Below are 12027 nucleotides of genomic sequence, written 5' to 3'. Positions count from 1 at the left end.
TTCTACCGATCAACAGAATCTTCTGCAGCAGATGACCGAATCTATCCCACTCCAAAAAGAATGGGGATATTTTAGCAAATGAGACAAGTCTTTCATAAACATGTATGTACCGTGTGCAATATCTTATTGTAAATTAGGATCATTTGTTTGCTTTTTTTGTTTCTTATTGTTCTCATAAAAGAACACAAAAGAAAACACAAAAAAGTATCTATCAGGACCTTCGTCCTTACCGTGAGAACACTTCTTTCAGTCAGACGGCGGCTCAAGTTGTGACTTTAATCTCAGAATACCGTCACACTCTCCTTATAATGTTCAATAATACAAATTTTAAAAACAACACTTTCTGCTCCGTACCTTCTTTAGCGTAGGCGGCGTAAACTCCTCTCAGTTTGGGTCGACAGCTCTGAAGCTCTGCGTCTATTTCATCCTGGTAGATCTGAATTTCATCTGTTGAGGAACACAAAAACAAACAGAATGATTCCTGGTTCAATCCAAGTTACAAGCATCAATGAAAAGTGGAAAGTTCTCACGTCCCTGGAAAGAAATGAGACTTATCGTGCATGCCAACCCTTCTAATTACATCTCCCACAATTAGAATATAGTATGTTAGCGCTGCAACACGGTGTACGGGTGATTACACGTCGGGCTGGAACTGAATCGTGTTTTTAGTTTCTAACACTGATGTGCATTTAGTCAACGTCAGACAATGAGACACGACACCGTAATGAAAGAGTCCCACTGAACGGGGTTCATCTTTCACAGCAGCAGAAGAAGAAGAAGAGCAAGTAGCCCGACAGTCACGATGCGTTCGAGGCGACGGAGAACAGACGAGGGCATCTCATTCATACCTTCGACGTCATTCATCTTCTTCTTCAGCTCGACCTCCAGCTAGAGGGACGGAGACAAAGGAGAGCTGAACCAGAGAGAAGCTTTGACAGTGACTACAGACGATCAGAGCGGAAACAGAAACAAAGAAACAGTACGATCGCTGCTCGACAACTCTTCTGCTTTTGTATCTTGTAGGAACCTCGTCACATTCCTCAAGAGAAGATGATCTCTGACGGTTTTACTTCAGAGGTTGATACTCTTCATTCATTATTAGAAACAGCCTGAAGGCAACATGTAGTCATCAAGAAAATACAGCAGAAGATGAAATGTTAATATTCCCTGAGGGGGAAATGGGTAATCTCTGAAGCAATTATCTAAATTAATAAAGACTCAGATGACTAAACTGTGAACATTTAGTTCTGATATCGACACATTAAAGGGATCGTTTGGATGTTTTGAAGTGTGGTGGACGTTATATTCATCCGTGCTCATGAAAGACACAAGACTCACAAAAACAGTAATTTTACTGAACAGACGTATTCGGTGTTATTTTGTGACTTTGGTGAATCAGAACAAACCCTTTAAAACACCAAAGTCACAACAACAACAACACAAACTAACAGATGGAGGCAGCGGTGGAGCAGCAGCAGCTCTTGTGTTCTGTGAGGTCAAATAACAGTTTGTCAATGGAGTCTGGTGTCTTTGAAGAGAGCACAGATGGACATAACTGCCATCCCTTAAATCGACACATGCTAGCTTGTTTTCCCCCCGATAGTGTTCGTTAGAATCCAAACCTTATTGATTTTTTTCTTCCTCAGTCCGTCGGTAAAGGAGGGCGGGTCACACTCCTCGTCCAGGTCCATCTTCATGAACTCTTCGATGGTCAGCTGACTGGTGGGCGTGTCCTCGAACTCCGTCAGTCTAAACGCAGAGCGGCAAGTTAAAATCATCAAATCAAACTAATTAAAACATGAATCTCTGCCTCCCGCGTAAGAAAGCCTCCGTCTTCAATCATTTTAATGTCAGAATTTTCTACAACTATCAAACTTCATCCATCATCCAACAGGCTGGCTTTTAAATGAGCAATGTCCAAGTCCAACACACTCACCTTTTTCTCAGCGTGGTTTCACACACTTTTACAACGCTGACGATTTCTTTGATGGTGCGGCGGAAGTCGTGCATACGAGCGGCGACCAGAAGAGCTGAAAACAGAAAGAACAACACAATGTGATGAAATTCAACCAACGTGGCTCCAGCATTGTCTCACAATATAAAAGTCTTCCTTCTGTTCCCCGTTTAGGAAATAAAACCTGTTGATACACGCCCGCTGATGTAACAAATGTCCACACAGGGTCAAATATTGGGTTTGGTGTTTGTGCGTCTCAGGCCACACAGAAAGAGCTTTAAAGAAGGAGCGACGGGAGCACTAATATTATGCAATGAATCGCAGCTCCGGCCTTGAAGGGGAACAGTTACATAACCGTCATTAGAGTTGCCTCGCTCAAGAGCTGCTAAAAGATAGATGCACACTTCTACATGCACACTTCTAACAGCCTTTAGGACTGAAGTGATGGCTTTTAGCTCAAACAGTTTTACTGCCGTCACCTAGAAACCGCTTCAAAGTCGCTTGTTTTCTCTTTTTTAAGCAGGACCGACTCTGATTTCATACTTTACATTCATGGCCTTCTTTGTCCTGAAACATGTTCGCGGTTCATCAACAGCGATGTTTATTTTTGCATCATATTTGGGAAGAAACGTCTTCCATCTGACGATATCCCTTCTCAATGATTTATGATGAGGGATTAATTATTCAGGCGATGCAGCAGAGGAACAGAGAGGAAGAAAAAAAAAAAAACTAAAATTGAAAACCGTGAGCGTAAACATGCAGGAAGCCCCCCTTTGATTCCATTCCAGGACGTCTTAGCCGCTAATGCATCAAAGCAGAGTGCATTGGGGTCGACGCCGGCAGAGATCAGCTGTTTCACAAAAGACTCAAAGGAAGACAATGACGAGCGGGAGGAAAATCAACGGAGGAGGATAAACGGCCTTACGTTCAGGCAGGTGCTGGCGGGTTCGCCTCAATCACTCGTCTCTTTGTCAGATAATCAACAAAAGGCACAAATACATACGGTGGCCTAGTTGGCAGAAGAAGCTGAGAGAGCGAACACTCCGATCATCGTGTCACAGAGATAACGGGCCTCCTGGTTAATGGGTTACATTCATCAGGGTCCCCTCTCTTTTTACATTCACCAACATGTTCCTCTCTGTGGAAGTCTGATTTAAAAGACTAGAATTGATCGAGAAGATCGTCTATTACAAGCTTAGAAATGATGACAAACGTGTCGTGTCATTCTCCTGTTCAGGAAAACAGGATCATTTTCCAGGAAAGCATAAAACTGTTTCCTTCTTACCAGTTTCTGTGCAAAACTATCCGAACGTGAACGATTCTGCGTCGATGCAGTGACAAAACATGATTTTTCTGACATTTACGGTTCCTCTCGTGTGTCTCTCCTCTGATTTCTGTGTTTCAACTTGTTGCTCTTACATTAGCTGCTCTGGTTCAACACCGTTGGGCTGAAACAAAGTGCACGCTGGCTGAAATTCAACAGCGGTGTCTTTAACCCCGATGGGAGACGACAGTGACTTAAGCCAAGTAAGAGAAGAAGAGCTACGAGTGAGGAAATGTCTGCTAGCCGCTAAGCTAAGTCATCTAGTGTGAAATGCTACAGACATTCAGGAAGTGCCCCGTGTTAGAGCTGCTGTGTGAACATCTTATCTTTGTAGATCACAGAACACGTAATGCACGACTATTGAAGTCGTATTTATGAATGCACTTTCTAAATAAAAAGGGACTTCATATAAATGAAAGAATAACTGCTGCATGTGCAGTAATACAGAAGCTTTAGGATGTGATACATTGAGAATCGTTTGACAGCTGCATTGTAATCAAATCTGACCGGATCACTAGATGCTAAAAGCTAATTCTGCTCTCTGAGCCAACAGGCCGGTTTGCTTGTTGCGATACTGAACGTTTGCTCTGATTATATTTTGCGTTTCATGCAGTTTAAGACACAAAAACAACTTGTTCTCCTCCAAAAAGCTCAGAGTCATTCTGGTTTGTATCCTATAGTTGACCTTCATCGCACTGATACAATCACCAGATTCTCATGAAACGTACGTATTTTCACCCCCGTTAAAGGGAGTGAGCTTGTGGTAGTGTAAGCTTAGACTAAGAGGTGTCAGGCTGAGTTACAAACACTGATAGTCTCAGAGTATCTGAGGTTGAAGTATCCTGATTAAGGGGACCTTGATGTCGGATGCCAGCAGAGCAGAGAGCGTTAATCACTTTGTGTCCTCCGAGGACTGAAACCAGGAATCCTCTAATGACCGACCTGCAGCTCAAGAGCCTCCGGGCTTCTGAAAGATAAATCTCCCGCCGCAGCAGCAGCACCGACACTAGATATCTAACGCCGCCACCGTCTGATGGTTACCTGCCCCGCAGAGTCCCGACGGCCTTCGTCCCGTGTGCATCCAGTCCCTCTTCATCCTCTGCACCAGCCTCATGGCCGTCATGGACACGTCGTGGTTCTTCTCCCCAAACTCCAGCAGCTGGGCGAAGCGGGGGATGTAGAGGCACGGGTCTGGTGGAGACGGGGAGACGTTGGGTTTATTAGTCAAACCGGATTCAGATTAAGATTCAGATTCAGTCATTCGCTCAAAGTCTGGAGCATTTGTTCCTTTAGGAACCAAAATAGGTTGTAGGACCTTTTGTGTTTGTCTAAATTTAGGAGCATAACTCAAAAACAATTCTTTAAAATCTAATTATACTGGTGGGAAATAAAGGAAATGGAAGAAAGAAGAAGTGATGGGTTGTCTGGATGCAGAAGAGGATTTTAAGAGTGAAACATTTAAAAACAATCCTCTATCTTAGAAAGATAAGTTGACTTTATTGTCCACTTTCTCCCAAGTATGGCAAAGGTACATCAAACACACATAACACCATTAAATACACAGTATACTATATACACGTGAAGCATCAAAAAGCCCAAATCTAAAGGGTTGTACAACAAGAAGTTCATTTTCTGAGGGAATCCTCATCTCAGATAAATCATTAGGACTGCACTAGATTTAACCTTCACTATTTTATTTATGCGTCCGACGTTCTGTGTGTGAATTTATCCAGCGGGAAAAAAACTAATGTGTCACTGATGGTTGAGTAATAATCTGACTTTCCCGGCTCACTAAAAGAGTAAGTTATTGAGTAGATGATACAGCGAGTGAAAACTGCATCGTGTAATCTGAAGCAAAGGCGGTAAACGACCTGGTTTCACGGTGTTCAGTATCCTGTGAGGCATATTCAGTGTTCGTCTCGTGTGATTAACTGGAGACGATAAATCACGGCAAAGAGAGCGTACACTTCCATCGTGAAACTGTTTCAGAGAGCGATATCAGATACGTTTGGCTCTGCTGCCAAAACTCTCTCGGGACGGCACTTTGACCAAACCTCTGTCCAATAAACAGCCTGCGCGTGCGTCCGTGTGACTTTTGTTTACACGTCCTGGTTCGAGTCGGAGCAGTAAACAAAAAATAAAACTAAATTGTGCAGCCAAGTCATCTTTTTAACCACTCCGGTTCAGACCAAAGAAGATGCAGTTTGTGTGCTTTGAGTTCATACAGACGTGGAGAGAAAACTACAAGAGCCCACTGGACACACAGTCCGGCCCAGGGGCCCCAACGGGTTATTTGAAGTCACCGCTAGTAGAACAGTGTTGTTGGGAAGTCAAAAAAAAAGACGCAGAAATGTGGGTATTTGGGTAAAGATGCAAAACTACCAAAAAATAAAAACACAAAAACAGACGCAAAACAACTACAGAGAGACAAAACGTCTACAAAGCTGCAAAATCTGTGGCTCCTGTTCTTATGTAGGACGGGTGCGGGGCCCCTGACATGTCTGTGCTCTTGGGGGCCTGTGGTCTCACAATCCGTCCTTACATACAGGTCCAAACCTACGAGCTTTCCCAGTAAACCAGCCTCCTTACTGCCGGCTGCTAACTGGCTCCACTGGAGAACTTGAGGATTAGCATTTTTAGCTCAAGTGCACCTCTGAGAGCAGCTCGGTTCTCAGTCGGAGTCTCCGTCCAGATTTTTGCAGCTGGCGAAAGGATTTGAACGGGCAACCTTCCAATCACGAGCCCTTCTGCCTCTCGAATGTCTCTGAGAAAACGTTGCACAGTGTGTCATATCATAAACTTTATGGAAAATACTGCAGCCGAAGAGAAGAAAACTATCAGAACCACCTGCTTCTTAAAACAAACCGCCTGGCAGGTTTTCTTGTTATTATCCTGACAATGATTTCACCATGCTAAGAAATCTAATTTAATACTAAAATTAGGAGGAATCGTCTTTCCACTGTAGCCCGGAGACAAAGAGAAAAGTAGAGTTTCGTGCCCCGGTTCTGACAGCGCACTCAAATATCTTTGAAGTCAGTGGCTGTGTTTAAAGAGCAGTCCAGTGGAGAGCTGGTAGAGCCAGCTGGTAATAAGATCCAGGCTGCCCCCCCCCCCTCTCCCTCCACCATGTAATGATATGTCTGCAGAGCTCGCCATCACTGCTCCACATTTAACTGGAGAGTCTGCAAATACTGGACCAGGCCAGATCCCCACAGAGAGGAAAAAGAGGCTGTTTAAGGAGAATAAAATGCACCTTCACTCCTCTTTCACTGTCAAACAGAATCAATCTGTGACGCTCAAACAGCCCAGGAGTCATTCTGTGATGGAGCGCTGTAGTTTACTCCGTGTACCCACTTCTCCCTCGACCTGCCTCGCCTACTTCTGCGCCACACATTCTCCCAAAATTACTCAGACCACCTCCAGAGAAAAAGGGGGGCCGTGAACTCGCTCCTTTCAATCAGAATGTGGGAGCGGGGACGCATGAACAGCTTAAAAAGTGTTAGCGTTCAGCTGTGGGGAAGCTGCGCCCTTCCCTCAAAAAAACTAAACTTCTACTGCAATGCATTCTGGTCTTTGGTGCTGTGGGTGTAGAAATTAGTCTCAGTTTCCTTTTTCTCTGACGGACTTCTTGAGACAGCCGACAGTGAAAACCTGACTGAATACTGATGATGTCTGAGATCATTGATATCAAACTGACGCTGGAGCAAATGTTCATTTATCCACATAAGTAATAAAGATACATCATTAAAGACGGATATGTACATTCACAATACTCTTCAATAAGATATAATTAAATTAAAAAAATATGAATAAAAAAATATTTTAATAAAAAAATATAAATAATATATAATTTTTGAAATAAATCATGCATAATGAGTACTTTTACTTTCGGGTCTTTAAGTATATTTTGATGCTTTCACTTTTGAGTACGATTATGAATGCAGGACTTTTACTCGTATTTGTACACTGTAGTATTACTACTTTTACTCGAATAAAAAGATGGGACTACTTTTTTTTTACGTGACGTTTCTGGGTCAACTTCTCATCCTCATTAGTGTAGGCCTACTGTACTGTACGGTCATATTTAAACGTTGTTTTTTTTTCCACCGGGTCTAATCAGCGGGCACAGAGGCGGAGCGGTTTGGCCCGGTGACGCACTCTGCGGAGCTGCCGGAGGGGAGGTGCTTCGGCTCTCCTGACGTCACTGGTTGACTCCTCTCTGATTGGTCCACTGCGAGCCCTGGGCGTCCGAGGGGATCACGACGAGAAAAAAAAAAAAAAAGAAAAGCAGAAGAAAATGAAGCAGACCTTAAAAACTCTCCGACAAATGAGTGTTTACTTCGGATGAGAACGGAACGCGACACCGTAGCTGCTCCGTGACGGTTGACCGTCGGTTTCGGGATAAAGACGGAGAAACATCGGTGCGGATTAACGGAGAGGAGGGTGTGGGAAGGACTTGAATACCAGCTGCGACTATCCGGATTACCCACTCACTGGAGAGAAAAGGGAAAACAAGCGACGCTTCGTGGACATTTCTCCGGTTTCAGAGGGGATGAGGGGACCGTTGGGTGACTGTTAAGTGACCGTTAGGAAACGGGGGTAAAAGTGCTCGCGGACGGAAGTTGGAAGCGGAGGAAGAAAACGGGACTAACGGATATTGTACATGTTGTCGTGTAAACTTCGCTGTAAAGCGGCGCTGTAGGAGCCCGGAAAAAAAACCCTCTCTCTCTCCCTATTTCTCTCTCTCTCTCCGTACAGTTGGTTCATTTACAGCGAACCGAGCGATTCCACCGGATATTACCGCTTGTGCCGATGCCAACGGCAGACTGCAGGTTGCTCCATCATGGCCGGATCATGAGGTGTTTGACTTATCTGCTCCTACTTCCAGAAACACTGAAAAAGTCCAAGAAGGTGGCCAAGCTGCCGGTATGTTATGAGATCCTGACTCTGTCCCTCACGAGCAAGAAGAAGAAGCAGCAAGAGGAGGAGGAGGACGAGAAGATGGCTGCGGAGTTGTACCCCGCCGCCAGCCCCAACAACACCACCCTGTCCACCGGCACCACGGTGGCGGACACCGAGAAGACCAAGGCGGTGCAGGTCAGCCAGGTGGCGGGCGGTGGGAGCAGCGTGGCGACCACACCGACCACCCAGCAGAACATCAACAACAACAACGTAGACCCGCCGAGCTGGCAGTGCAGCCACCCGACACTGCGAGAGAGGTAACTGGAGAAAATATTAAGAAATGAAATGTCTTAAACTGTCGTAAATATCACGTGTGCGCGCGCGCAGTAGCTTTAAAACTCGCTGCAAGGATTTATGGAGGAGCTATAAATGACCATAAAAGTACATTAACTATAGTTATGAGGTAACGACAGGCCACTGTGTTAATATGATGGTAATAAAAATAAGAGATGTAAAGTGCGCTGTAGTCCCAGCAGTCACTTTATAGTGGTGTTTTATTTTGAAACTTTTCCTGCAGCGTCTACTTTTAATGTTTTAAAATGTGCACGTGAGGAAAACACTTCCATGGTTGCTCTACTGAGCTGTAATAATAAAGATTAATATGATTTTGGATGAATTGATTAATCATTTAAAAGGGAGGTTTTAAACAAAAATGGCCACGATTCACCGCTTAATTGTGACTTTTTGATTGTAAATGGAGTATCTGTGGGGTTTCAGTGTAACATCCATCTAAAAACACCAATAACTCAGAATATTAATAATGTAAGTAATGATTAGTTGCAGCCCTACTGCTGTAAATCCTCAAACCAGTGAAAATAGCCGGTGTCTCTGGGCAAAGGCAGTGTGGGAGGACTGGCTGTTATTCAATACTTGATGGAGGCTTATTGGTGAATCCTGCTTCTGCTTTCAGGAATGCCTTGATGTTTAACAATGAGCTGATGGCTGACGTCCACTTCATTGTGGGCCCCATGGGGGGGTCTCAGAAGGTCCCAGCACACAAGGTAAGGAAATGTTACACGTTATGACTGAAGGCAGATCTGTACCATTGATTTTAATCTGTGAGGCGAGTAGAGGAGTTGTGTCTCTGCAGCACGGTGCTACTGAAAAGAAAGAAGGAGCTCCTCCTGCTCCTTTATTGAACTTGAGAGTGATTCTCTGGTTGCATGTGTCTGACGCATATGTCTCCTCCCCTCCTCTCCTCCCCTCCTTCCTTCCCCTCCCAGTATGTGCTGGCCGTGGGAAGCTCGGTCTTCTGTGCCATGTTTTACAGCGATCTGGCGGAGGAGGAGTCGGAGATCCATATCCCAGATGTGGAACCTGCTGCTTTTCTAATTCTGCTGAAGTAAGCCACTCGCCGTCCCTCACGCAGCCAAAACCAGAAGGAGCGAGATGACAAGCGTAGCCCGTGTCACTTCAGAGCGTATTATTACTCATCCAAAGCTAAGCAGCAGAGGCCCATGCCAAAGTGCTGGGAGCGCTGGAGAGCAGGGCAGCAGCAGCAGCAGCAGCATCGCTCAGTAATTGCTGGTTTTCTCAGCGCTCTTTGTCCAACTACAAACAGTTTTTTCCCGTCATCCACAGCCTGACAATTTTCTTTGAGGGGGGAATGTATGCAGACGAGTAGTTATAAATATCCTGCCTTTTGTTGCAGTCAGTAGCATTGGCTGAGCCAGCACCACGGACTGTTGCATGTTGGGCCTTTTGTGAAGTCATTACACAATCGTCTTTGGGAAGAAAAATCATATCAGAGATTTATTTGTGGAAATTAAGATGAGAAAAGAGGAAATTAGCATTTCCCAGAGTTTTTAAAGATCTAAAGTGAGTAAATGTGGTTGTAACGTTCCCCATAACATGTCGTATTAGTAACAGTTGTCCCTTCGTGCCAGTGAGTTGATTTCCGTACACGTGCAGCGATTTAAAGGGCTATTTTCCGTCTCACAGGTACATGTACAGCGACGAGATCGACCTGGAGGCGGACACGGTGCTGGCCACCCTGTACGCTGCCAAGAAGTACATCGTCCCCGCGCTGGCCAAGGCCTGCGTCACCTTCCTGGAGACGAGCCTGGAGGCCAAGAACGCCTGCGTGCTGCTCTCCCAGAGCCGCCTGTTCGAGGAGCCCGAGCTGACGCAGCGCTGCTGGGAGGTGATCGACGCCCAGGCCGAGCTCGCGCTGTGCTCCGAGGGCTTCTGCGAGATCGACCTGCAGACGCTGGAGATCATCCTGCGGCGGGAGACGCTCAACACCAAGGAGGTGGTGGTGTTTGAGGCCGTCATGAACTGGGCCGCCGCGGAGTGCAAGCGGCAGTGTTTGGGGCCGACGACCCGCAACAGAAGAGAGGTGCTCGGCAAGGCGCTGTTCTTGGTGCGCATCCCCTCCATGAGCCTGGAGGAGTTCGCCGACGGGGCGGCGCAATGCGACATCCTGACGCTGGAGGAGACGCACAACGTGTTCCTGTGGTACACCGCGGCTAAAAAGCCCCACCTGGACTTCCCTCTGGCTGCGAGGCAGGGTTTGGTGCCGCAGAGGTGCCACCGCTTCCAGTCCTCGGCCTACCGGAGCAACCAGTGGCGCTACCGCGGCCGCTGCGACAGCATTCAGTTCGCGGTGGACAAGAGGATCTTTATCGCCGGTCTGGGGCTGTACGGGTCGAGCGGCGGCAAGGCCGAATACAGCGCCAAGATCGAACTGAAGAGACAAGGGGTGACGCTGGCGCAGAACCTGACAACGTTTGTGTCGGACGGGTCGAGCAGCACGTTCCCGGTGGGGTTCGAGCACCCCGTTCAGGTGGAGCAGGACGCCTTCTACACGGTGAGCGTCGTGCTGGACGGGAATGAACTCAGCTATTTCGGCCAGGAGGGCATGACAGAGGTGCAGTGTGGGAAGGTGACATTTCAATTCCAGTGCTCCTCCGACAGCACCAACGGGACCGGAGTACAGGGAGGACAGATCCCAGAGCTGGTGTTCTACGCGTGAGCCGCTCCCGTCTGCTGACGGGAACACACTGAGGCTCCTCCCTTTGGCCTCCCAGCCTTCAGAGTAATGTAGCATTAAAGACACTTGACTCACTAAACGGCCTGGTTAGTTCAGTGAGAGACTATTTTAAAAGCCAAGGAGCTGTGGTTTTATCTTATTTAATTTAATGTTATTTTTTTATTTAAATACTGGGTTAACGTTATTTGCTCTGACGCCTGTGTTCAGGGCTGCAGCTGCTGTAGGAACAACATTAATACGGTGATTTGTGGTTATGTAATCAAGCTGAGCTCCGCCACTGGAACTAGTAGGGACCGCTTCACAATTGTGTAATTGCAAGTCTATATGCAATGTTGTTGCTGTAGTCCAAGCAGCAACATTACACCAGGAGCAACATTTTATGTAGTGTTAGGATTCTAAATGCAAGTAGAGATCTTGTCAGGAAGCAGAGTTGTTTTGCACTTCAGAGGACGGCCTCACAAACGTTGTGTCTTTTGTAAAAGAAACCTGTTAGCAGCTTGAAGCTGTTAAAGATGACCAGATGTGTTCTGTACAAGAATGCTTATTCACCTGATGATGAAACATAAAAAGGTTATAATGTGATCGGAGATGCACATGTCTTGATTTGAGGGACTGCAGCGCCCTCTGGTCACTGCAGCAGGAACTACACCTGAGCTTCTATGAGAGCAGGTTCCTGAGCTGTAGAGGATTTCATATCGAGTATCATCATACTGATTCTGATCTATTCAGTAAGGTTTTTATGGCAATAAACAGACTCAACGATTCCTCAATCATTAGTCAAATAATTGAGAGATT

The 12027-nt window shown here is 46.0% G+C and overlaps 2 protein-coding genes across 2 annotated transcripts in view; one reads left to right on the top strand and one right to left on the bottom strand.

The window, feature by feature from the left end:
- The window catches only part of LOC306707777 (transcription factor IIIB 90 kDa subunit-like), a 79869-nt gene that overhangs the window by 53045 nt on the left and 14797 nt on the right, over window positions 1-12027 (bottom strand). The window contains exons 7-11 of the mRNA XM_079175385.1: window positions 4320-4469; window positions 1937-2030; window positions 1623-1749; window positions 849-888; window positions 355-447 (exon numbers count right to left, since the gene is read on the bottom strand). Of these exons, the coding sequence (XP_079031511.1) occupies window positions 355-447; window positions 849-888; window positions 1623-1749; window positions 1937-2030; window positions 4320-4469 (504 nt within the window). The remainder of the gene's footprint in view (window positions 1-354; window positions 448-848; window positions 889-1622; window positions 1750-1936; window positions 2031-4319; window positions 4470-12027) is intronic.
- Window positions 7576-11926, top strand: LOC306707778 (BTB/POZ domain-containing protein 6-B-like). The gene is made up of 4 exons (XM_079175386.1): window positions 7576-8497; window positions 9151-9241; window positions 9464-9582; window positions 10182-11926. The coding sequence occupies exons 1-4, from the start codon at window positions 8091-8093 to the stop codon at window positions 11212-11214; spliced, it is 1650 nt and encodes a 549-aa protein (XP_079031512.1). The 5' UTR covers window positions 7576-8090; the 3' UTR covers window positions 11215-11926.

Source organism: Pholis gunnellus, assembly GCF_910591455.1.
Source record: "Pholis gunnellus genome assembly, chromosome: 15".
NCBI classification, from domain to species: domain Eukaryota; kingdom Metazoa; phylum Chordata; class Actinopteri; order Perciformes; family Pholidae; genus Pholis; species Pholis gunnellus.
This window is presented reverse-complemented; position numbering and strand designations above follow the sequence as displayed.

Coding starts and splice junctions, on each gene's coding strand:
- LOC306707778 (XM_079175386.1), top strand. CDS start 8,091: ATGCCAACGGCAGACTGCAGGTTGCTCCATCATGGCCGGATCATGAGG. Junction 8,498..9,150: donor CACCCGACACTGCGAGAGAG/GTAACTGGAGAA, acceptor TTCTGCTTTCAG/GAATGCCTTGATGTTTAACA. Junction 9,583..10,181: donor GCTTTTCTAATTCTGCTGAA/GTAAGCCACTCG, acceptor TCCGTCTCACAG/GTACATGTACAGCGACGAGA.